The sequence below is a fragment of the Epargyreus clarus genome, unplaced genomic scaffold, assembly GCF_041222505.1.
Source record: "Epargyreus clarus isolate Ecla_fem2 unplaced genomic scaffold, WU_Ecla_fem_2.2 ptg000035l, whole genome shotgun sequence".
Classification (NCBI taxonomy): domain Eukaryota; kingdom Metazoa; phylum Arthropoda; class Insecta; order Lepidoptera; family Hesperiidae; genus Epargyreus; species Epargyreus clarus.
The window spans coordinates 44245-71153 of NW_027332240.1; the positions used below are offsets into that span (position 1 = coordinate 44245).

The window sequence follows — 26909 nt, forward strand, 5'->3', positions numbered from 1 at the left end:
TTTCGAAAAACCTATCGTAATATTTTTTTTCTAAAAATTACTTAACATATTTATAAAGATTTATTCAAATTGTACCAGTACTTCCAGAGATTAGCGCCTTCAACCGAAATGCATTCTCTGAGCGGCCGGACTATAGTTTAATATTTTACTTTAGGACGGGATTACTATACTTACTACTTATTTAGTTCCTTAATCAGTATTACTATATTGTAGGGGATACTATTTTGTAGGGGTTAGAATAAATTAAATCAATAATAACAAAAAAACAAAAGATATTTATTGTATGAAAAATGTAAGTTATAGTGCAAATCTACAATCACATTATAGTGGTAAGTTGTTGAATTAGAGGCGAGCGGCGGCGCGCAGCGGCTGCGCCACGTCCGGGTGCTCGAGGCGCGGGAAGGAGGGCTTGGTGAGCACGCCGCACGTGTTGGCGCGCGCCTGCACGCGGATGTAGCCGCGCTCGCACCACGCCTCCGACCACGAGTTCTTCAGGATGAAGTGCGGCTCGCCCTGTCGCTCTCCCCACCCCACCGCCAGCACCGCGTGGTCCAACTTCTTCAGGGTTTTTGCGCTGTGTGCGATTTTATAAATTAATACGGTTTTATATTAGAAATATATAATTTTAAACATCACATTATTCGCTTAGGTAAGCAATGTATAGATTTTTATTGGCATGTAATTAAAGAATTTAACAGATGGTTGAAAGCTACTGGAAACTACTGTAGAAATTTATTTATTATCTTTGTGTAATTAATGATGAAAAATATACCATCGATCGTCATATAATACGCCTGTCTTATGAAACTGGAAACTCTTGCAGTTTGCGTCAACAATCACAACACTCGGCGCGTGTTTCCTTATTGCAAGCTGGAAAATTAAGAATGAACACAACATAAGAAGGTGGTAGAACCCTTTGTGGTTCGACTCCGGCGGCACCACCGCCACACCTATTTCTACCTAATAACAGCAGTGTTAGGCGCTGCTGTGTTCCGGTTTGAAGGGTGTGGTAAGGGAGATAGACTTTTCCGAGGCGTTCCAGCTTAGTCCTCAGGGGTAGCGGCGCATCTGTGGCCGACCTCAGGTAGGAATATCTAATCCTATCTGGGGTTGATTTCAGATGTCCATGGGCGGCAGTAGTCACTTACCATCAGGTGGACTGCATGCTCGTCTGCTACTCTCATATTATAAAAAAAAAAAAAAAAAACATAAATATCTTGTAACGTTTCACTGTCAATATCTGTACTTCAAATATGGTTCATGTTCTATTTTATGAATGTCAATTATTAACTAATTCATATGAATGTTGTATTAAATAAAATGTGACCTTGAGGGCGGGCACGCTGTAGGCTGTGACATTGACGTGCGCGCTGATGCGCGTCTGCGACGGCACGCTCTCGTCCACACACTTCCCCACCTGCGAATAACATCATTATGCACTTTACACTGTATCAGCCGACAACAATAAAGCAGCCTGAAAGACAACCGGACGAAGGGAAGTAAGTATTTGTAATTACTAATTAAAATATAATTTTAATGTATACTTCAAATACATATTAACCTTTGCCGTATAAGGGTAGTCGTCCAGAGCGGGTAGGCCACGCTCTTCTACGTAATTAAAGGCTCGACTGGGCCACGTCCCTTCGCAACCTTTTCCTCCGTACCTGCGTACAAACAATCATAATATTCAGTTATGCATGTTACAGATGGACGGCTGGGCGGCATATTCAAGGTGCAAGGCGCGGTGCGGGATACCGACGGGTGCGCGCAGTCCACCATGCTCTGCTCGGAGAGCGGCACGAGGCGGCGCGCGCGGCGGAACAGCGCGCCCTCCACCGCGCCCGCCACCGCGAACGCCCAGCACGACGCGCACGTCGTCCCCTGGACTGAAACATCAAATATGCGCAGTGACAATAACATGTAATATCAATAGATTACTGACCAATAATAGCGTATTATACATAATAATATGTCAGAACAATACGGGCTCACCCGTGTGAAAGGTTACAACGACTGTGTCGCTTTGCTTATTTATGTTAATTATTATTATGATGGAACTTACATCGCACGGGCGTGACGCCGCCCTCCGCGCGCCAGTCGAAGGCCCGCGGCAGGCGGCGCTGCTGCATGCGCACATGGTCGCGCGAGTGCGGGAAGGCCTCGCCCGGCACGCGCTCAGCCGCCAGCTGCACGCCCATCAGCCGCTGCAGCTCCGTCCCGGCGCGGTCCGCGAGGAAATTCACGCCGAGCTCGGACGTGCTGCCCTGACGGTTGCCGGACGAAATGAAGCGAACATTCTGTATAAGTAAGTTCTTTCGCACCGCTTCTTCCTTGTCGTCGACGTAACGCCGTTGGAACTGAGTTTTAAATCTGAAAAGAAACAATTTGAAGGCCACAGTTACAATTGTTTATCCATGTATATGATCGATATTGCTCTTACTAAAACATAACTCACCTTTTGAAAATTTCGTCATATCGGATATCACGATGGGGTAAGGTGAATTCGCGCAGCGGCTCGAGCCGCGCTACGTCCTCTGGCGAGCTGACGTTCAAGTGCTCTATCGTGTCACATAGCTTCTCTGTAACAAAACATTGCATACGTAAAAACTCTCACTCTTACATACATTATTATCGACTACATTTACAACAAAAAGTTAAATGACACAAAAAAAAAAACAGAAATGCCATTAGGTAATTACTCGTGTACTTAAGCGCCATGTAAATGGTGTGTACTGCAATATAGAAGTACACACCACACCACTTACATCACTTATTGACTAAATGTAGTTAAAAATAATAAACTAATATTTCATACCGAGATCCACATTAAAGAATTTAGAATCCAACGGTTGCGCCTCCTCGTACTGGTAGAAGTGTTGGTAGCCGTCGCTGTCGGGCCCCAGCGTCGAGCTGTCCACCATCACCGTGTACCTGAGATGCAATTCAAACAAATATTACATCTCCTTTTTTTCACGTGGGCTTAATGTAAAAAATGTTATTTACGCGTAAAGCTTGAAAATATTTTTATTTTTATGGAACTAGCAACTGCAACTAGAATCTTACTTTTATTATAACAAGCAAGCGGTTTTGTAATTTATTCGAGGATAAGTTATAGCTATTAATTAATTTCCTTCGTCGTCGCTGAATTTAGCAATTGCAAGTAGTGTAACCGGGTAAAATATCATAATGAAGTGTGTTTAGCAGCGGCGCGGCGCTCACCGCAGCGGCACGGCGCGATCGGCGGCGCGCAACAGACGCAGCTCGTGGCGCGCTGCCAGCGCCTCGCCGCGCGCGCCGCCCAGCTGCCCCGCGCGCCCGCCCACCGTGCGCCGCCACACCTCCACGCGCCCGTCCGGAGACTCCTCGTATTCTGAAAATATCAGCGAGGGATTGACGTAATATCACAGTATAAGGATATATACAGTAATTTATCTTCATACAAACGCACGAAACGCAAGCCACGCCTACTCGCCTCGAGGTTAGTAAGCACTTGGAATACGCACTGTCGTGAATGTGCCACGGTGACGAGCGGGTGATGTGACAGTTTTTTAAGAAGTATATTTTTTTGTTTCTACTACTACTACTACTACTAAATTAGATTAGTTTTTAATTAATATAATTTGATACTGTTGATAAACGAAGGGCTTGCTTGCACAACGAACGCGTCGTATTTATTCGTCGTCGCGCGGCGCAACAAAGGCTTAGGGCGTGGCTTAGCAGCCTTTCGGCACCCGTTTGTTCGCGCGATATGCCGCCGAGGGACTATTCTGAATGAGGTAATATAAATATTAGAAAATGAGAATTGATCTTAATTTATTTAGATCAATATTTTATTATCGTTGTATTATTTTAATATCGTCAAAAATAAGAAACTACCATTTGAAAGGTATTTTCTTGATAGGTCAACACCTTTGTTTACATTTTGGACACCCAATTATGAATCGGAGTATAGATTAAAATTATTATTAAATATTGTATTAAAAATTAAACTAAATATTGCATAATTTATGTTAATTTATAAGCTATCATGTCGAACATATTTCATATTTTATTGTTGTAACTGTCAAGTACCCAATTATAAGAATAGTTTTTATTACGTAATATATACATATTAAAAAACATAACATGCATTTTCATTCAACACTTTCTATAAAATTTACTATAACATTCATTTGTTTAAATAAAAAAATACAACATTTACAATCAAAAAATTAAAAAGAAAGTCAAGTATGCAGATGTAATTAAAAAACTGTAGGCAGGTAGCCCTAACCATTGATCTATAAATATAAAGATCCGCCACAAGCGGGCAAAACTTGAAACATACAAAATACGGCAAGTGGTGTAAAACGACTCCAGCCAAGTCCAGTCGCTCTCGCGCGGCGTAGTAATACACACGAATGTCACTGAACACGTTGAACGTCATTATTTTGAATTTAAAGCCTCAAAATGCCTTCTTGTGCAATGCGTAAATGCAAAAATTATGCTCGAAAAAGAAACAAACTTCATGGAATCACCTATCACACGTAAATGAAGAGAAATTATTAAATTTTGTTTATTTTTCGTGTTCGATCCGCCATGATTACGTGAGTAACCAGAAAGAGACAAAGTATGTTTTTGTCAATGAAAGTGATAAAGACGCAAAATGCATGGTCATAGATCAACAGAACAGAAGTGACATTTTATTGAATCTGACGATGTTCATATGTCGTATGTTATAGTTTAAGATCCCACTGCTTAATTTTTATATTAGTGTGTTTTTAGTCAAAATATAACATTTTATGGTTTATTTTAATAAAATAAAATCGATATATGGGAAATTCTGTATCCTAATCTTTAAATTTCCTTCGATACCTGTGGTAAATAATAAAAAATATTACCATAAAATTTATATAGGATAGTATACGGTATTTTAAAATTTCTTTAATTGAATATATATTTCAATCATTAAGGTCGTATTTCTTCCTTAACCTAAACATAATTTAATAAATAATCTTTGTATAGCCAGAAATTAATCCTCAAAAAGACCACAGTAAAATTAGAATCTTATATATAAAATTCTCATGTCACAATGTTAGTTACTGTACCTACTCCTGCGAAACGGCTTTACTGATTTTCACCAAAATTTATATGCATATTCAGTAAGTCTGAGAATTAAATTTTTATTTAATAATTATTTATTTAGTTAAACTGTACTATAACATTTCTACGTAAACGACGTACTAAAACTATTATCGACAGTTTTGGACATTTTTTACCTTCTGTTCCATTATTTCATTGTCTTTGACAAGCATGCGGATCAATGGGATAGCCACCATACGTCCCGTTTTTAACGGGACAGTCCCTTTTTCCGATGCTTCGTGCCGTTGTCTCCGAAATGAACCGTTGCCATTGTCAATTAAGTAACAGTATATAGTATAATTATGAAAAAAAACATGGGGTGCTCCATTTACCAGTTTTGTAAAAAGCGCCCCACATTTTTTCCACAATTATACTATTTACTGTTCTTTAAATGATTCATAGATTGAAAATTATTTTCTACTTTTTAGTTAATTTTATCATAAAAGCGTGTTTTTTAGTATTTAACTATATTTTTTCAAGTAAAAAGTATTTGACATAAAAAAATCGATGTCCCGTTTTGACTGAAGTAATCCTTGGTCACTATATTCCATGGTCAATATTTACGTTTGCGTAGACTTGAAACGCAAGGTCAAACACTAGTTGTCTTTTTTTATCACATTGTTCTAATAGCTCTGTCCTTTATAGAACATTTGTCTATGTAGTAAAGGTAAGTAAAATAAAAAACGTGCATGTGTGCTATCAAAGCAGTTTCGCTCAAGTTTTCTCTTAAGTTAGCGGGCGTATAACGTGTCTAGTATAAAATGTCATTGGCCCTAACGCGTAACGTTGCCCAGCGCAACTGTAGGTATCTAATTCAAGGTCAGGGCCGAGTTAAAATACTGCATATATCCTTATACTGTGGTAATATGCACGCTTTACTTATTGACGCTTACAAACAATAGTAACTCGTACTAACCGCCGAAGGAGAACTGCTGCATGTCGGGCAGCGCGGGGTGCGCGCGGTCGGCGGGCGCGCGCGGGGAGCTCGCCACGGCGCAGCGCCGCACTGCGCTCTCGCCTGACCTGTCCACTCGCACCTACTCACAAATCATCACAATTCTGAAGATTCATTGAGGAAAATACTTAAAACACGTTTTCGATTATGAGCCATACTCCATACTCCATAATAAAAATGTGTAATCTAAAAATGAATATAATATATTCATTTTAAATACCTGATTTTATTAAGATATTTTTCATATTCGATATTAATCAATCCATACCTCAGCCCGTTGCACGGTACCGTCCGGCAGCATGGTGCGGTAGGTGGTGGTAGTGCCACCGTGATAATCTACACGCGCTGCCCCACTCGCCTGATCATACCTTCAAGTGGAAAAAAAAAATACCAAATGATTTGTGCTTTTATTAATTATTTATAATTCCATTTCCATAGAAAAATAAAGATCAGTTACCAAACGGTATAGGGTTCGGTGAAGTCTGCTCGCGGCACGGTGAGGTGTGCGCGCATGAGCGGCGGCGGCTGCAGGCGCGGCCGCGGCGGCTCGCGAGCGCCCGCCGCCGTCGCTTGCCGCTTCTGGTTCGCCGCGCCGCCGTCTGCCGCGAGGAACACGTCCGCGCCGGGCGGCGACGACTCGGACGAATCGCCGTAGGGGATGGGAGCACGCTCGCTGCTGTCGTATTCGGAGAGCAGCATGGGCGGCAACTCGGGCGCATTCGGCCTCTGATTCCGGAACTCCTCCACGAGTTGTTGAGACGACACTGCAAGTACATATCATTTCGTATTTCCTTAACTTTATTTTATGCACATGTAGGTAAAGGTCATAATAATATGTAGGATTTTTAACTTAGTGGTCTTCGTTGTCCACAAATATGTAGTCACATATTGTCTATTATTCTTTTATTGTCATTTATTTCACTGCTTGTAATAATATTTCAGGGCTGCTTACGGAATACTTAAATTGGAATAAAAATACATAAACACGTACGGAATGTTTCTACCGGCGGATTCTGTGGCGAAACAGTTTCGTCAGGTGTATAAGTCACTGAAGGCTCAGGTAGCTGCTCGTTCGGCTGATAGGGGGGTTGGTCGTGTGTTTGCTCGCCAGGCTGGTAGCTGGGCTGGTGGCCGGGTTGGTAGCTGGGCTGGTGGCCGGGCAGGTAGCTGAGCTGGTGGCCGGGCTGGTCGCGGGGTTGGTCGCTTGGCTGATAACTAGGTTGGTCGCGTGGTTGGTCACGTGCGTGGTCAACCCAGTCGTAGGCGGGCGGGCGCGCCGGCGGGCGCTGCCGGCGCGGTGGCGCGGGCTCGCGGTAGAATTCCTCATATGTATCTTGACCCAACTTGTTCCTATTGTTACGTTGCGTTGATGTTGCTTTGCACTCTGCAATGCGTTTAATTATGGTATTTTCTTTAATTGCTCTTTTATTTTGTTTCGAAACTAATATAATTCGAAAGAAGAGATTATGTATAACCGATTATTAAAACATAAGTGTAATATCTATACTACAGACATGGGTCATACCTGTATTGGCAGCCGGCGCCGCCTGCGGCACGGGCACGGGCACCAACACCAGCGGCACGACGCCCGCAGCGTGTCGTCCTGCCCAATACAATTGAATTAGAATTGCAAAAAACAAATACGATAGAAAGAAAAACTCAATATAACGTAGTAGCACCTAAGTCCACGTTGATTTGCATGGGCTGGAAGGGCCAGCTGGCGCCGGCGGCCGCAGCGGGGGGAAGCGCAGGAGCAGAGGATGCGCGAGGCGAGTATGCCGGCTCCGCATCAGACTCCTCCTCATATAATTCTTTAAAAAATATCTGATTCATTGATATTTTGTTTTTGGAAAACGAATTTAAATATTATAAAATAATAACATAATAAAATTAGCATGTCATCCACTCATCCAAACAACAATAAATAATACTAACTTTATGGAACTACCCGAGGCAAAGGCACCTATTAACGTGGTATTTTAATCTAATTATTATTCAAAAACCAATTTAAATATTATAATAAAAACAGGATGCCATTCCTCCACTCATCCAACTGACAATAAATTCTACTTTATAGAAATACCTACTCATTAACAAACTTGGATGATAAAAAGTGACATAGATAGATATTTACTTAGAAAAGACGAAAAGGCAAATTAATAAATAACGTTGTAAGTATATAATTTCCTATACTTATAATACTATATTTAAGAACATCAATATGTAATAAAAATGAAATAGGTACTACGTATTTTTTATAATTATGATGACGTACCGGAGGAGCGCATCGGCCAGCGGCGGGAGTACTGCTGCGCCTGCGCGGCCGCCAGCCCGCCCAGCACTGCGGACATAACACATTACATAACAATATAACGTGAGACTGCCAGCATTGTTGGCTCCGCGGACAAGCATATCAGGCATCGTAACCTCACCAGCAAATTGCTTGTTCCTGACTTTCAACGGAGTATCGAACGATGTAATTATGTTTAAAAAAGCAAAATATACCTATATCTAAGAAAATTAATTAGGTATGATAAAAAAGGTTATATACCTACTCATAATTTAGTTTAAATAAAATGTCGTGTGTCAGCTGTAAATAAAATTAGTAAAGTATCTACCTAATGAATACAAGGATTAAAGGTTTTGTTTATAGAATACGAATTCTAAATACGTATATACGTTAAGGCGAAATGATAGCCCAACGTCCTTGAGAATCGAACACGACACTGTAGACTGTAGACAGTAAGCGGCCAGCGATTACTGCCTCACGCGCACGCGCACTCCCCCGAAAGTCAAAGAGTATTTGAAACAGATGCGTTCGAAGCATTTTTGTCACCTATGGACTTCTATCATCATAAAACGATTGAATATAAGCAGACTTCAAATATTTGCAGTGCTTATTTCCTGAATAGAATATTGTTTAGTAAGTATAGTTATTGTTGTAAAAGTGAAATTGGAGATTTTTCAAATTTTCAACACTTTCATTAATTTTCATTACTAACCAACTACTTCTTTAAATAAGTACTAAAATTAGGAAAATTTTAATTTATTTTGTGAAAAAAATTATACCGCTTGTCTGTGACGTGACCGGGAGCCGGTTGTACAGTGAGTGAAAGGAACCGGTTCCACAGATGTGCCATATGCGTTTTTTAAAAGGTACACTTTTTTATTGTGCTTATTCTAATAAAAAACTGAAATGTGGAAATAACATCTTTATTGAACGTTTCGTTTAGACCGTTTAAAAACAGTCTTGAAAGTACCATTCTATAGCTATCGTTTATTTTAACATTTTTAACGATAAAATGGCATTTTCTCCATTTTATAGGAATGATGACAAGGGTTCTAGCTATTCGACGAAACATCACGAAGCTAAAATAAAAATCTTAAATTCACTAACCGAACAAAAAGTCAGTAAACGTTCTTGTCTTCATTATGAGTATCGAAAACAACGTGAAAATGACCCGATTTCACGGCTGTGCATAAAAATCACATCAAATCACTATGAATATGATAGTTCTCTTTTTGCGGAAACACTGCAGTTTCGTTAAATCAATCAAAACTCGGTAAATTTTAAATCTCTAACCAACGTAGATTCTAAATACATAGATTCATCTGTTTTGCTTTGGTTAAAGTTTGACTTCCATATATCTTTTTTTCTTCAACATTATGATAATAGTTTAATTTACAGGTACTTTTTTTCCTTCTGTGTTTTTTTTACTGGAGCTTGACTTCCGTATATCTTCTTCATTTTCTTTTCCTACAAGTTTTTGTTTTTTTCTTTGGCTTGCCAGATTTATCGTTATTTTCTGTACTCATATGTTTTCGCTTTTCTTTATATTTTTTTCTTCGATCGCGCTTTGAATGTATTGGGGATCTCTTATTTTCATATTTCGTGGGAACCTGGGATCGACCAGTTCTGGAAGTAGACATTCTGTATAAAATGTGCACAATTTTTCCTCCATTTCGTTCGCCCAGAAATTATCGTCTTTGGGAATCAATTCTGTCTGTAAAGGCCGATCCTCTCCCGTCCAAATGCCAAGCAAACCTTTTGGTCTTTTGGTTATATGCAATTGTCCCTGTATTTAAAAATACCAAGCGTGCGTTTTGTTTATAATCATCTCTCCTTTATTAATATTATAGAACGGTATTTTCTTTTTCTCTACAGCTTCTCTGACATTTTTATTGTATGCTGTTATAGGGCATTTAATTTCGACAATAGTATCGGCTTACGGCTTACGGCTTAGAATTACTTCGTCTACAAAAAGCCCACAGGGTGCAATTTGGACATTCAGTTGTCTCGCTAGCTGATCTAGAGTGGCATCTTATATTCAAAAATATTCAGAGTCCACTCGCAATTACAACAATATTTAATTATAATTAACTATCTACGAAGAGTTTGTACACTAATAAAAATATGTATATTCAGGTGTCTACTTACTAAAACAATAAAATCTAAATATTTACAAAGTTATTTGCACGCTAATAAAAATATTTATGTTAAAAACGTCCAAGCTTTGTACCAAATGCACTCTCTGAACAGTTTACTCTTTGACGCAAAGTATAGAGAGCGGAGCGCGCTGACATGTGACACAACCTCCCCGTGCGAACGCTTGGGTAAGGGCTCATACACAAAACTGCGATGCGACGCGATGGGAATTCGCAACGCAGAAAATTGCGACACGAATTACTGCGATGCGATATCGTGCGGCGTAGCGTCTTCCAGGGTGACCATTATTTCGACAACCGTCAAACGTACGGAACGGTATTTTGAAAATTAGGTCGTGACATGGATCGTAAAAAGAAGGGTGCACTTTTGTTATTGCTTAAGAGATACAGGAAAGAGTAATAAAGAAAATTTTAGGTTCATCCATTTATAATATATAATTTATTTTATATTTAGTTTCCCAAAGAACAGGGCGCTCCTCAATCAGTAATATAAAAAAGTCAACCACGTACTTTGTAATTTTTTTACATTAAAATATACATCTTCCCACCCAACAAATACAGGTCTGTACGTCTTCCCCACACGCTGTCTCAGAACGAACTAAAAATGGCGTCAACAAGTGTGACGAAACATCGCAGGAATGTGCGATGCGAATTAATTCGCATGTTCTTGCGATGCGTCGAGGGAGCTCGCAGATTTTTACGATGCGACGTCGCATTGCAGTTTTGTGTACGAGCACTATGACTGGCCCGCGCGTCTGAGACAGTCGCGGCGCCATCCGCGAAAGAATAATATGGTGTTATTGATTTAATAGCACTTAAGTAGTCATTTTGGAAAACTTTGAACTTAAATTTAATAAAGCAATAAATTGTCTATATTATAGACTCCATAATAATGTGAAAAAAACATTTAAATCGCTTCAGTCCTTTGGAAGCAGTAAGCAAATTCCTGCAAATATATAGACGATATAATAGATTTTTTTTCTTAAAAACCACCAAAAATAATGATAAAAATAAACTTAAAATTTAAAGTTTATTATATTATGCATATTAGGTATATTTTATTTTTTAATTTGATCAATCCGTCTAGTAGTAGTAGGCCTTTAAAGAGAGGTATATGTCGTAGTTTGGCCTATCCTTTCGCCTTAAAAAGTAAATATTGCATTTTTTGAGATTACCTACGGTAATTTAAAGTATTAGGACTGACAAGTTAAGTTGAATAGAATTATCATCATAATTATTTTAGTGTATCATACTAGACCTTCCTTTCAGAATCAAGTCATCACTAACGAGTAAAAAAGCTAACTAATAATCTTTTAAATATCATCATCAGATAAAATCCTAAAGTTGTCAATGCGAAAAGTGAACCTATCTGATGAACGCGACCATAAATCAACCAATTTTAATTGACTAATCTATTTAGAATGCAATTTTTTAATTATTCAAATTGGCTTAATATCTATCAATGTTCGACATAAAAGACATAAACAACATTTACTGTAGTAAAGTATTAGAATCATACATGATGGGTAATTTTAGAATAAGTCATTTAGGAAACATTTAAAATAGTATGTTTAATAATAAAAGTATCAACAAACATGCAGAAAAATTGCGACCCGTCAATGGTAGCCGTGGACAACTGGACACCAACCACGAGCCACGAAACAAAAATAATACGTGGGCGGTACTTAAAATTGATCCCGGATGCGCCGATAGAGCCTTCGCGGACGAAACAAAAAGAGTTCTATCACCTTGACCTTCTATGTTAAGGTATGGTTAAAATAATAAAATATGTCACTTAGCAACCTTCGCAAACTTAGCCATAAAATAACGTAACACATTATGTGAACATTAATATGTATCATTTAAATAAAAATATAAATTCATAACTGTTGGGATCATAAATAACATTTGGAATTTTTTTCAAGACGCCGTTGTTTATTATTATAAATTGATAATTATTATTTATTAATAGAATGACGGATATCAATAGTAAATTGCATATTTTACAAATTGAGAAAATAAATCCTATGTGATAGATACAAAGGTCCACTTACACGTACCAAATTATTTAATACGTTATGCGTAAGTACGACAAGCGTGTCCAGTACATAGACTTTTTTCGCTATGACATCCTATATCTATGGTCCAGTATGAGTACCGACCTCAGAGCTAACTGCTTACTAAGGAATATAATTGATGAATTCGTATGGAACTTGTATCGTGTCTTAGTTGCTGATTTAGGGTGACCATAAATCACATAGGGTAGAACCTATTACTACATATAAAACGAAGATATTTGTTAACAGTAGGTACAATAGCATTATTTTTTTCATAAACATTCCAGTATATAATCACTTTATGTGGACAGATATTATTCATAATTATACAACTTTTATACATATCGTAACGACGTCTATCCTAATATACTTTTCTTAAATCTTTTCATTGTAAAATAAACATGAGGTGCTTGAATATCTAACAGATCTATTGTGAATATTTATTTTAAGAAACGATTTATTCATATTCATCAAAAAGGCAAAAACTGTTTTTTTTTTTTGCTTAGAAAAGACGTCATTAAATTGACTTCTTATAATAAAGTAGCCGGGCTGATTCTGCTACAATTAAAAATACAAAAAAGTAACTATGTTTGTTTTGTTTTAAAAATCATTGTAGTTACTACCTGCTTTTCCCTTTTCAGTTAATTATTCTTGAACTCACGGCTTTTTGATTTTATACTAATGTTAATTTTATAACACTTGTTAGGTATCTGCATCTCTGAATTAATCCATACGGGCTATTAACCAACATTAATTACTAGGTATCTTATATAAGTATGTACATAAGTTATGAAGGTTTGCAATGTGTTTCATTATTAGTTCTAAATCTATAGATATGTTTTTCTTAAATGTTGTTAAAAATCAGAGGATTAGTAAAAAATAGCAAAATGAATACCGGCCGAGATTATGCCGAGGTAGATACCTACTCATGTAAGGAAAGATCCGGATGTTAGATATTTAAATTCAGGCTCATCTGAACTTTTATAATGAGCGTGAATGTCGAGGTCAGCTGGGTCCTCGCCACCTCGGGCTTAGTGATAACACTTAAAAGGACAAAGCTCTTTTAAAGTCATTGCATACCTACTTTTCTTGTATAAAATTTGTTGAAACTTTATGTATTCAATACTTAGATTATATTTTAACTAATAAACTAGTGTATATTCTATTGTCACCTGTCACGGCTATCGGGTCATCGGGCTGTCTGTCTGTACGAGATAATGTTCCACAGCGAACCGATATTGACGGAACTTCTACGTGTAGATACTTAGAACTTATGAGCACTTTATGGAGAAAGTTTCAATGAAAACTAATAATTTTCAACGAAAAATCTATTTTGTTGATGTACTAGAATATATCAATAACGACAGCTACGGAAAAGTACAATATATTTTTTTACAAACTACGCGATCCCTAAGCACATAATAAGTGGACCACTGCCGCTCATGAACACCTGTAATTAGCCTTAAATAAAATTGGAGAGCTACCTGGACACGCCCAGCAATGCCGAAGGGAATCCTGAGAACTAAGTTGGAACTCTTCCCCTTAGGCCCTTAACACAGTCTTCAAATCTAAGCACAACGGGGCTTATTACTACTGTTATAAGTTATCCAGAAATAGATATGATATCCCTTAATAACTATTCCATTGTGTTATATCGAAGATTATTATAGTTATTAATTAAATAATACTTGCTAATACTTGCTTAATAGATAATATTTTATCTGCTACTTGTTTGATTAGTTATGATGATTATCTAGTGACAGTAAACCTAAGATTTTGAAGGTTAATCGATGTTTTCAACTGGTGTGTTCCAAATACATACATAATATAATGTCTATACACGTACCTTCGCTTCGCATGCAATCATCGTATAGTGTGACATGTGTTGAAGACGATCAAGTTTTAACTCATTTAAATAACTCGACCTTTAAGAAAATCATCAATACCAAATAATACCACTTTATTCATAAACAAAGCAGTCGTTAACTCTGACAAACATATTTGTTAAAATTTATTTATTAATGTACTTGATTACATATTAGAGTTAATATCCAAACTATAATTATAACTTTACTAAAAACGGAACCCTATTACTAAGTCTGCGCTGTCTGTTCGTCTGTCACAGGGCTCAATACTCAATACTTTATTGCAATCATGGTTTTACAATTGTTTTATAAAAATCATTTACAATTTTAGAAACACATGAACCCACAGTGGGTGTAGCAATGAACATGAGAGCGGCCGATTTATATTTACAAATAAACATTGATGTCAGATTTACAATATTATTTAATTTAATTAGTATTTATTTCTTTGTTAATAATAATAATAATAATTTTATTTGTTTCGTATTTTAGTTTTCTAAATATTCGCTTAATTTGTAATATGCATTTTTTATTAATAATTCCTTTAAGTTGGCGTAGAACTCCTTGTCGTTTTTGTTTGATCTTATATTTTCTGGCAATTTATTATAAATTTTTACGCACATGAAATTGGGACCAGTGCTATAAATTTTAAGTTTGGCAGTTGGTAATAATAATTTGTTTTTCTGTCGACTCTGATATCGTTGGAGGCACTCCTCTCGTTTTTGAAAGAACTGCGGGTACTGCTTTACAAATTTGCATGCTTCCATAATGTATACTGCTGTTAGTGTGAGTATTCGATTTTTAATAAAATAAGGTTTACAGCTGACGGGTTCCTTAATGTTTTCCAGGATACGTACGCTCTATCTCTTGAACCGTAATAGACATTTCAAATGTTTGTAGACTTTGGAAAACGTTAGATAATTTTTAGCAACAAACAATAAAATAAGCTTCTGTATATTTGCTTTAGTAAGAAATAATGAAAAAAGAAATAAACTAAATTCTACGGAACCCACGGTGTGCAAGTTTGACTTTCACTCCGCCACTTTAATGCTTGTATCATTGCAATCAAACATCCCATTATCAGACGTAAATGCATAATATAATTATTTAAATACTTACGGACAACGTAAAATATATCCGAAAAATATGTACATAAGTAAGCGACAGTCACACAATCTTCGTTCGTCTAACTCTCGTGCTCTGTCTTTACCTCTTCACCGGTCTGGGTTTCTCTCTAATTCTTTCACGCACCAATCAGCGCGGCTTTGGAACGCTCTTCCTGTGGAACTTAGAAAAATGTGCTCCAAATACACTTTTAAAAAGAATGTCTTTGCTCACTATTGTAATTTAGTTCATCATTAGATATGATGTATACACATTTTTTCTTCATTTTCACGTAGTAATTTATTTTAAAATGTATTTACTTCTCATCTATTAATATCTTATTTCTTTTTTTTTTCTCTTTATTTCTCACATTCTTTCTTTTTTCATGTTCTCCTTTCTCCCTTTTTTTCTTTTTTCGTTTTACGGTTTTTTCGGTAGGTTTACGATAACGTTGAAGTTTGAGTTTACGTTATAATTTAAATTTATGTTTTCGTGTTCTTACTTCGTAGTGACACTGGAGACAGGAGCAATAAGGTCAATATATAGTCTGCGGCGTGGTGAGTCCCTAAGAGAACTGTTTCCCACTATTAATATATTGACGGTGCATAGTCAATACATTTATGAAAATATTATGTATGTAAGAAAACACACTGATATGTTTGAAAAAAATAGTAACCACCATAACTTTAATACCAGAAATAGAAATAAATTAGCAATTCCTAAACATAGATTATGTAAGGTGGCTAGATCTTTCGTGGGCAACTGTATTCGCTACTACAATAAAATACCCGACCACATTTTGAATCTCACAGAAAAAAAGTTTAAACATGTCGTTAAACTAACGCTATGTAAAAAAGCGTACTATAAAGTAAGTGATTATTTGACTGACAAAACGGTGTGGTCTGAATTAGCTCCAGCTCCACATGTACCATTACGTTAAGTTAACATTGTCAAAAACATTTTTTTTTTTAAAAGATGTGTGTTATGGAGTTTCTTTCGCCGCTTCTTCTCCATAACGAAACACCTTGTGAAGTGGTGGTAGTTGCTTTGACATTCAAAAAGTGATCTGTAAAGAACCTATTTTGAATAAAAAATTTTGATTTGATTTGATTTGAGTTGTTTTTTTATTATTTTATTAACTTATTATATTTTTAAAAGTCTGAGTACCACACTTAAATTAGTATTCAAATTGCATTTTATACGTCATTGAATTAGTTTCGTGTTCCTTTTTTTGTGATCTTTTTTAATTAATATTGTAAAACTGATTAAATTTATTCGGCGGGCAGTGTCGCTTAGAGTTATATGAATATTCAAGTCACAGAGTTAGCCAATACCTTATGTTCTTATTCGACCATAATCTAATTGACCGAAACCAGGCAGTGATAGCCTTTTTTTTTTGTTCACGAGGTGGAAACCTTGAAAGGTACCCGGCGCCGTGGGAGCGACGCAGGGTTATGTGGGATTTTTACCGCACTAAAACCCCCCCGGTGGCCGTCCTCACCGCTGCGTAGAGGGCTCCGGGATCTCCAAAGGAACGCAACGGGAGTCCTCTTAGCGCGTTGCCCCGTCGGGCTCTGTCCAGGTGAGCTTGACGCTCGCCACACCATCTGGTGCATACGACGGTATGCGAACCACACATACCGTCGCCCATCCCGGGGTCGCTTACCGGGCGGTTCGAGCTCCCACTCTTACCGTCCGCAACTCCGGAGGCCCCCTTTTAGTCGCCTCTTACGACAGGCAGTGGATACCGTAACCCTATTCTGGTCCAAAAACTACAGGGACAGGCAGTGATAGCGTGCGTGCGTATTAGAAATTAGTTATCACTTGCTAACTGGTGAAGGAAAACAATGTGAGGAAACCTGCATACCTGAGAGATTTATAAAAAAAAATCTCAAAATTATGTGAAGTCTACCAATACGCACTTGGCCAGCGCGGTGGACTATGGCCTAATCCTTCTCATTATGAGAGGAGACCCGTGCCCAGCAGTGGGACAGTAATGGGTTGATAATTAACCACATGTTAGGGGGACCATAACATTATTATGTGCTCGGCAGACGAGCGACCGGATCGCTGCGCAAACGACACGGTTGATGTTCCAAGTAATGTTGAGTGGTAAGCCATAGATGGATCAGCCAGGGTCAGGCGCTGCCCGCGCCACTTCAACACGAATGTTTCCGCGTCTTGGGGGCACAAAAGGTGTGCCAATAGAAAAGATTTGAAAATATGATATGTATTAACTATGAATCATGTTGTTATGCATGATCTGGAGGCACGGCAGTGCCTCCGCCAAGTCGAGCCAAAAGAAGCGGCACGGCCGTACCATACTTTTCCCGAAGCAATTCGGCCCATTTTTGACCCCCTGTAACTTCGTTGCATATGAAGCTAGAAGCCTGAATTTTCAGGAGCCAAGCAAGCATTGTATAGACACGGTACATTTCAAATTTCATGCAATTTGAACCAGTAGTTTAAGAATTACAAGTAGTTAAAGTTCGTAATTTTGTCACTCACTCACTGACTGACTGACCGATCATCAAAAGTTTAAGGCACTTCCAGCAGACATAGAACGTTGAAATTGAGGGTACAATTAGTGTTTAGTATATAACTCATGGAAAAACTAAAATATTTTGCAATTTCTGTCCAGTTATCTAGATACACCAACTACATTAAATAACTTTGTATCCTATATAAGTTATATAGGATTACAAAGTTACATTTGCAGTTAATGAATCTGTGTTTCTGTCCGCGAAATGTACGAGTAGTAGGGGAGCCCATGATGTTAAATGGGTAGAAACTCGAGCGTCAATAGGACGTATACGATTGTGTAGATTACACGTTAGAGTGAAGAGAAGGTTGTGTGATATTTTTCGATTCACCGTGGAAATAGCTTCTAGATGATTCGAAAAATGTAAAAAGCAGAGTCAGACATACTCAAGGCGCGGAAGGTTAGTGATAGAGTATATATCTCTGATGCCGGAAATATGTTTATCTGCTGGTTTGCATAGGGGGACAGCCATACGAGAGGTAAAAATGGAAAAAAAGTAACCAGCACATTAGATTTTCAAAGGGGATATGAAGTTACCCCAGATGAGTCCCCCATTCGAAAGACTGACGATTCGATTCGAAAGACTGTCAGTGACTCTTCGAAAATGCAAAAAAAAACGTTATCTTGACACACTCGAGGGCGTAAGATTATTATACAGGAAATTCCAGCTGATGTTTTATGTTGCAGCTGACGATTTAGTGGAGGGGTTTTTTATATTGACGATTTGAAAAAAAAAACAGAATGAGAATATATAAAGAATAATGTATTTTCCATAAAATTTGCCTTTTCCTTTAGTTTGTTGTACACCATTACTTTCCAGGGATCCATGCTAATAAATGGCGCTATCAGATAGTGCATATTTTCTAGCATTATTTCCTTTGTATTAAAAAAAATACCGCACTCGAGTATGTCCAGGTATAGATTTTTTGCAACCTTATTACTCCCTAACGCCGCCCTCAAACCATCAGATTATAAATTTATTGTTTTCAGCATGTAATTAAGCTACTATAGATAATACGATTTTTTATTAATAGTCTGATGGACTTCCCTGGTTGAACCCCCCAAATGGATAGTTTAAGATACTCTATAGGATGTAAGGTATCTCCCATATCTTAATCTGCCGCGTTCGAGTCACTCTCGAAATCCCGTCTTGGGCTCCCCTACTATTATAGGCGACGTCAATTGTTTTTATTCTCGAGATAAAAGACGTTTTCAATTCCAACTTCAATTTAAATTCAATTCAAATAATGGGTGAAGTGCGAATCGAACTCGTACGTACACTGAGGGTTCCGTACCACAAAAATATTTGTTTATTTTATTTTTATTTTTACTAATTGATGTTATAGCAGCCATATAATGCATTGTGAACATTTCAAATGAAAAACGCTAAAAAATAGCAGGTCCTTATATGTTTGTCTCTGTAGTTCCTGGACTAAAAAAGGGTTACGATATCCCGTGCCTGTCGTAAGAAGCGACTACAAGGGGGCTTCCGAAGTTGGGAGTGGCAACAGGGAGCTCGAACCGTCCAATAAGTGTCCCCGGGAAGGACGGCGGTATGTGTAGTCGCATACCGTCGTGAACACCGGATAGTTTAGGAGGAGCGAAAACTGTTCTCCCAGGGCAGAGCTCGATCGAGGCATCGCGCTTAAAGGACTTCTGTTACGTTCAGTCGGAGATCCCGGAGTTCTCCAACAAACGTTGAGGACGGCCACCGGAGGATTTTAGTGCGGCTAAAGTCCCACATAACCCGGCGTCACTCCCACGTCGTCGAGTACCTTTTCAAGATTTCCTCCTTATAAAGAAAAAGAAGGTCCTTGTATGGCAACTCTCCTTTATTTGAAAGTTTTTCTTTTTACTTTTAGTACATATTGTTAAAGCGGCCACCATTATACATATTCCGTAAAAAAAATAAATTTCTATGTATTAAGGTTCCAGAAATAGAGCTCTATGTCAGACAAACGAACGGACAGCTTAGAAATAGGGTTCCGTTTTAAACTTTAGGTATGGAACCCTAAAAAGTTATATAATATCAAAAACATTCCGAATTTCTGACAAATGTCATGAGAAAAAAACTAGATGTTACGGCTAATGTGCCTAAATCAGTTAAAACGCAGATTAGCTTGTCCATTACCTAAAGTACAAAACGAGATTGTATCAATTTTCACCCCTTGACGTCGACCCGTGCATGCCATGATGCGTCGTCGTGTCATGAATTTACGACAAACATTGTATATTTTCACGAAACAATATCGCTTTGCGGCACGATGTCGCTATGTGTCACGATACGTCGTCGTGTCGTAAAAAGGCATGTGTTTTAGCCCTAAGAACAAGTCTGAAAAGATGTTTCGAATTTTAACTACATAGTTAATCTGCATATTTTCTAGCTAATCTTAAGTCTAGTTAATGTGTATGCTAACGTATTCTACAATCTAACGGTAACATACACAATATACAATAACTGTCGTGAGGTTTAGCAACTGTCACCGCATTATAAAATAATAATAAGTTTGTTTCCAAGGAAACAAGTGTTTAGGCAAAGGAGATGTTTCATTTTCGGCCATCTTATGTACATTATAACTAAAAAACACGAATAATTTGCATAATTGAAGAAAAATACACATATATTTTGATAACCTAAAGTATTCGTGTTTAAAAATATTTAAAATAAGCAATCCTCATTGAAATATTAAATATGGCGGAATACTGTCAATGTCAAGTTTTCAAAACTGTCGATGTCGGGAACCTATGTGTACCCCACACATAGGTTACTATACTCTTTGGATGTCGGTAATTCTGTATTTCGCTGTTTTTGTCGTAAAGTTATTGTTACCTTAGTACTTTACAACCTGGCTTTTGTTTTGGGTATCCCCTCATTATTTCTGAACTTAATTAATTATTTATAATAATAATAACAAAACCACCTTTTAAATAGTATCTGGTTTTATAGATGTAAGTGACATGTCAAATTAAAAAAGAAGAAGTTGTCAATTTGATATGCGTAAAAGTGGATATATACATATTATAATAGTGGACTCCAATGTAAACGTTGAATAAATATGTAGGTACTGATGAGAAGATTCCATTTTAATCCTGAATATGTTTCTGCTCTGTGCTGCTTACGATTATTGTGATTCTACCTTACTTGTTTACCCAGCTTATGTTTTATGGACTCTTGTGATTTTCGTGCGATCGCTGTGGATTGTGTTGACAAGGATTCAATATCATCAGGTAAAATATACATCAGTTGTTGTATTAATCGTGAAATAATCGTAAATAATTTTAAACTACAGAAGCTAATCTTTTTACATTTCTCTTTTTTAGATAATTACATTAGCAAGACATGGACATTCTTGGGATGACAAAATAATCAGTTATTATTGCAACTGCATCGCTGGGCAACGAACCGTACTCGTAGGTAGTTGCGCTCACATTATGCCCATTGTTTGATGTTTGGGCTGAGCTCGTCACAGGATGAAAATATTGATAAGGGAAGATATTTAAAATGAATAAATAATGTATTTAAGTGAAGAGTAAGTAAAATATGATCAAATGTGTACTTAAAGTTGTTTTATTTACACACTTAAATGTTTTAACTAAAATAAATTGGTATAGAAGTACATATTTTGGTATGTTTGTTTTAAGTCAAGATTTATGAAAGTAAATATAATTAATGTTTATCAAATATAGGCCTTGTTTCTCAATTCACACAATACAATGTTTATATATCTACGCCCATTCGCGTAAAAAAATATATTAAAAAGTATATAATTTATATAGTAAGTTAAAATAGAATGACAGATGACATTATTACGGTAATCACTACCGCCATGATGTTTTTCCACTGTTGTGTTGCAAGTTTAAGTGTAAATCATTGTTTTTTAACAATTAAACGAACATGATTTGAAGAAAATTAACCCCCTTCTTTGCAAGTTTTCTTAATTTTTAATATAGTCTACAAAAGGTGGCCGGGAGCCCATACATTTTGAAACATCTCCTTTCGGCCTTATTGAGCATAAATAAATGTCTATGAAAATATTTTTTATATGTAAGCACATAAAAAATTATAATGTTCACAATAGAAAATCCCTAATAACTTCTAAACGGATTACCCTAATTACACAATTCCTTTTGCCCTATCCGTTTTAGACATAAACCTACCAAATGGCATTAAAGACAAACCAATATATATACGAACAAAAAATCATGTTTTCAACTTACGTAATATTAGGTACGTAACATTTCAACGCAATATTACAAAAATTTAGTTAAGTTCGTTTCAAATGATTCGAAATAGGAAACTGTTATATAAATCGAGCTTAGATATCCACTTTATAACATATTCTTGCCATGATCACCAAAAATATCAGCTCCTAGTGGCTTGATAATTGATAGCTATAAAAAAACGAAAATCCACAGTTTAACGTTGAATTTAAACAACCGTCCATTGCACAATTAGGGTATTTTATTTTGCTCCATTGCTTGTACAAAACAGTTACAAACGCGTGTCAGAAATGAACTGACAGTCGCGCACGTATGCGCTCGAGTCCCCCCGAGATAACGAGTCGGTAAGTGGTGTCTACGTGTGCGTTACTTCAGCCCACTTTGTATGAAGATTTACTTCTGTTAGTTTTTATTTTGTGTTAGTACCTACCCGGAAAATACGTGGAAATTATTATAAGAAACCTTTTTAATATAAATAATTTTAAGTATGAATTTGTTAGCGGTGAGTAAACTTACTGAAAAAGGATTTACTGTTAATTTTGAAAAACGGTTGCACTATTAGTAACTCTATGGATATTATCATCGCAACTGGCCACAACGTAAATGGTATATATAAATTTAAACAATTTGTCAAATCACCGATATGTAATTTGACAATGTCAAATAAATATTGGCATAGAAGACTAGCCCATATTAATCCGGAATATATGCGAATTTTAAAGAATATTATGACTGGTCTTGATAATGTGAACATTACCGACGGATATGACGACTAGTAAGAAACCATTTCCAAACCTCTGAACGCGAACGAACGATATACTGGAGATCGTACATACAGATTTATGTAGTCCCATGGAAGCTAGTTCACTCAACGGTTCAAGGTACATGTTATTATTTATCGACTATTATTCTCGAATGACACGATGAATGTTTATTTTCTAAAACATAAGAGTGAGTCTTTAAGAAATTTAAAAAATATAAAGTGTTGAAAAAGGAACTAGCAAGTCGAACAAATGTATGAGATCAGATGGTGGGACGACATTTTGTAATAGAGCTTTCAATATTTTCTTATCAACAAATGGAATTCTACATTAGAAGGCGATACTGTATACCCCTAAACAAATTGTTGTGGTTGAAACAGCTAACAGAACTATTATTGTATATGCGACAAGTCTAAAACTGATGTTATCATTATTAAATAAATATTTCATTTCATTTCAGAAGTCAGAAGTCTATTATAAATTGAAACTAATTTGAGCAAGAGCAGTAAATACTGTGGTTTATATCAAAAACCGGAGTCCGACGAAGTCAGTGAAAGATTACCAATGATTTTTGTCGGATATTCAGAAGAAAGTAAGGGATGTCGATTATTTAATACGAAGACACGTTAAATCCCAATAAATAAATAAATAAATAAATCACAATCAGTAGAGATGTTTTAGAATGTTTTTCCTGAGGATAACGGGCATAATTTCAGTTGTCAAAATAGTAACTTTTTTAGATTTAATTTATTGTCATGTTCGAATGAAAGTGATGATGAATGGCAAGATTATTTACATAACTACAAAGACTACCTAAACAATTTAATTGCCTTTAAAAAATCTGTTGTTGAGATTCAACTAGTGGAAGGTACCGGAAAGGAAAAGAGTAGAAATATCTACAAAAAGGAATGAGATGCCATCAAAAACAATGCTTGTAAAAAAATCCAAGTCTCGCCATTCAATTCTTCTACCGTAAAAAGTCTTGAGATCTATGTAATACCAAGCCGGTAATGTATGCAGTCCCTACTTAAGAGACCTTCTGTCTTAAGGTATTATCTCACTATCTAACCTAACAACATCTTATGGGACCATACCAATTTTAAAAATATTTTATGTTCTAAATAAATTGACGTGGCAATCGTACTTGTGTGATGCGATATGATAAGATGAAAACACAATGTGACTTGCAGTACGATTGCCACGTTAATTTATTTAGAACATAAAATATTTTTAAAATTGGTATGGTCCCATAAGATGTTGTTAGGTTAGATAGTGAGATAATACCTTAAGACAGAAGGTCTCTTAAGTAGGGACTGCATACATTACCGGCTTGGTATTACATAGATCTCAAGACTTTTTACGGTAGAAGAATTGAATGGCGAGACTTGGATTTTTTTACAAGCATTGTTTTTGATGGCATTATATTTTAGTTTAACGATGTATGCTGATTCGTTCTGATAAAGTCGTTTGTCTAAATAATGCCTAATTTTCAAATTGTTGAAAACATCATTTAATGATAAAGGAAACAATTACGAACAAAGCTTTTTCATCCTTAACTTGTAAGTAACTTTCAAGCGTAAAGCTTACTAAGTTACTCTACTAATTATTTTTTTAAATAATTTTATTTATTGACTTGACAAAACAAACCTTGCATGATAACAATTTTGAAGCGTTTGACAGTTATAATAAATGGTCGACAGTTAATGTGATTTTTACAATGTATCTTCGTGTGGCTTGGCTGTATGACGATCACGATACATATAAAAATATATCCATTCTCATATATTTCTCTTAACGTTTTAAACACTATTAAAATAAATAAAGAACTTACAGTGGCAGAGCGCAAGCGCCGCCAAGGCGCACTGTGAAGCTGTCGGCATGGCGTGAGTGCGGTGCGGGCGTGTCGGCGGTGTCGGCGGTGTCGGTGGTGTCGGAGCGGAGCGGAGCGACGCGTGTCCGTCGCGGCGCGCCTCGCGGGTATAGCGCTCGGCGACGCCCTCGGCCGCCGCACGGCTCAGCCGCCCTCGCCTCCCGCTACCTGAAGCCTCAGAAAATCCGTATTCACTAATGGCAAAATTATATTTAAATGATAATGTCTGCGGTCGACATCCACTGCCCATTCGTAAGCAGCGAATATTAAATTGTAAACGCGAACTTGTAAACGTTTATGATTGTTTTCCCTAAACATAGATATGCTCATTTGAGATACGAAAAACAACACCTTACGACGACACGACTCGTTTGGTTATAGGTTCGAGTTAACATTTTCTGCATTTGCATACGCGTATAGGTGATGACAGAATGAACAAGTAGCTACCTTAATAAAATTTATGGAGTTTACACAACTCTACTCGTACTAATTAAGGTACACAAAAACTTTTTGGCGCAATAAAGATTGCGTCTATCAAAATATACAGAGAATCTTTATCGGTGCTTAAGAAATTAAATTATAAATTGTAATAATTAAAAGGTACCTAAAATATATAAGCGTTGTTTCTGAAAAATACTGAAAGGAGTTACGAGGCCTATTTTGATAAAACTAAAAATGCATCGTTAGTTTTTTAAAATATCTTATTTCCTAGCTGGAAATCGAACGAGTTCGAGCGTATTAACAAATTTTTGTGGCCTAATGTTTCAAACCTATCGAAAGCGAACGTTTTGTTCTCCAAGCCATTATATTTTTATCTTCGACTTAGTTAAGGTTATTTTGGGACCAATATAATAGACAGTTTAGTGTAACTTAAATAAGAACCTTTAGAAAAACTTCCACATCCCATACCCTTTACGGTACGGAACCCTCAAACTACGAGTACATGTGAGTCATAACTGTGGGCGTTACATTTGTATGGAATGTTAGCCTTAAACTTGATAAGCTACATTAATAATTTCATAATGAGGTAAAGGCTGTTGAACAACTTGAGTAAAGACGTCGTGCGTGTGACGTCTTCAATGTATCAATTTTATTGCAAAACATAATGTTTACCTTGTACAATAGTATAAATTAATATGAAGAATTGAAATTACGTAAATTTTGAAATGTACTTACGTATGTAACTATTACTAGTGGAGGTGTTTCAACTCAATAATTTAAATGAAACAGCAACACTCTTAGGTCACTAATACCTATATTTTTTATCAAATCAGGGTCCGATGGCAGGATGGCAGACTAGAGAAATCGAGGGGAACTTTCAAAAATCGTAGGGGCGACCATAAAAAATATGAGTCTCATATGAGTCCCATATGAGCGTTGATTTCAAAACTATGTACTAAACCAACATTTATTTCAATTATTTTTTACTTTTTATTATTTTTATTTACTTTGTTGTGACATAGAAGTCGGTTGTATTTTTTTGTTAATTATTAAGTATCATAAACGTATTTAATACGAACTTACCTGATATAATACAGTGGATGAGACAGACGATGTTCAGGGAGCGTGGGCCGCGGCCGCGGACGAGAAGTCGGAATAAGCAAGCTTTGTAAACAAGAATCGGTCATTGTGTAATACGTGACATTACTAATACCGCACAGAAAGCTAACGTTTATAAAACACTACACTCGGCCCGCTGGTTCGTCCGCGCGACGGACCGCGTCTAACACTAGCGTGAGTACATCGGTACAAGCACGCAATCAACGATGACCTCTATCATTCCGGTCGCGGGGCGTCAATAGTGATGGTCACTCAAAATCGATCCCCCTCTTCTATATATACATGCAATGAGTATTAATCTTACAATAATGTAATGATACAATAATGTAATAGCGCAGTGACTATGAATAAGCTCTAAAGTTATAACTTCGACTCCCGTGATATTAGACAAATAAAATTCTAGTATTCAA

The 26909-nt window shown here is 36.8% G+C and overlaps 1 protein-coding gene and 1 long non-coding RNA gene across 3 annotated transcripts; one reads left to right on the forward strand and one right to left on the reverse strand.

The window, feature by feature from the left end:
- Positions 1–255: 255 nt before the first annotated feature.
- On the reverse strand, positions 256–26810 carry LOC140756574 (uncharacterized). Of its 2 annotated transcripts, XM_073092101.1 has the most exons (18): positions 26464–26810; positions 24901–25107; positions 8349–8414; positions 7753–7884; positions 7599–7676; positions 7065–7457; positions 6531–6837; positions 6342–6441; positions 6035–6155; positions 3220–3370; positions 2816–2931; positions 2456–2579; positions 2063–2370; positions 1760–1886; positions 1562–1664; positions 1328–1417; positions 773–870; positions 256–574 (listed from the first exon to the last, which is right to left on the reverse strand). In XM_073092101.1, the coding sequence occupies exons 2-18, from the start codon at positions 24947–24949 to the stop codon at positions 343–345; spliced, it is 2595 nt and encodes an 864-aa protein (XP_072948202.1). In that variant the 5' UTR covers positions 24950–25107; positions 26464–26810; the 3' UTR covers positions 256–342. The 2 variants fall into 2 exon arrangements, with proteins under 2 accessions (XP_072948202.1, XP_072948201.1); XM_073092100.1 differs by lacking the exon at positions 26464–26810 and having other exon boundaries at positions 24901–25453.
- On the forward strand, positions 21834–23735 carry LOC140756578 (uncharacterized). The gene is made up of 2 exons (XR_012103899.1): positions 21834–23189; positions 23530–23735. It is a non-coding gene; the product is annotated as an uncharacterized LOC140756578 (long non-coding RNA).
- Positions 26811–26909: the final 99 nt, after the last annotated feature.

Bases quoted from the DNA above. Each gene is read 5' to 3' on its own strand.
- LOC140756574 (XM_073092100.1), bottom strand. From the start codon at position 25,189: ATGGGCAGTGGATGTCGACCGCAGACATTATCATTTAAATATAATTTT. The intron at 3,371-6,034 runs GTTAGTACGAGT...TGATATTTTCAG, and splicing joins GCAGCAGTTCTCCTTCGGCG to AATACGAGGAGTCTCCGGAC. The intron at 575-772 runs GTATATTTTTCA...AATCGCACACAG, and splicing joins GTATTATATGACGATCGATG to CGCAAAAACCCTGAAGAAGT.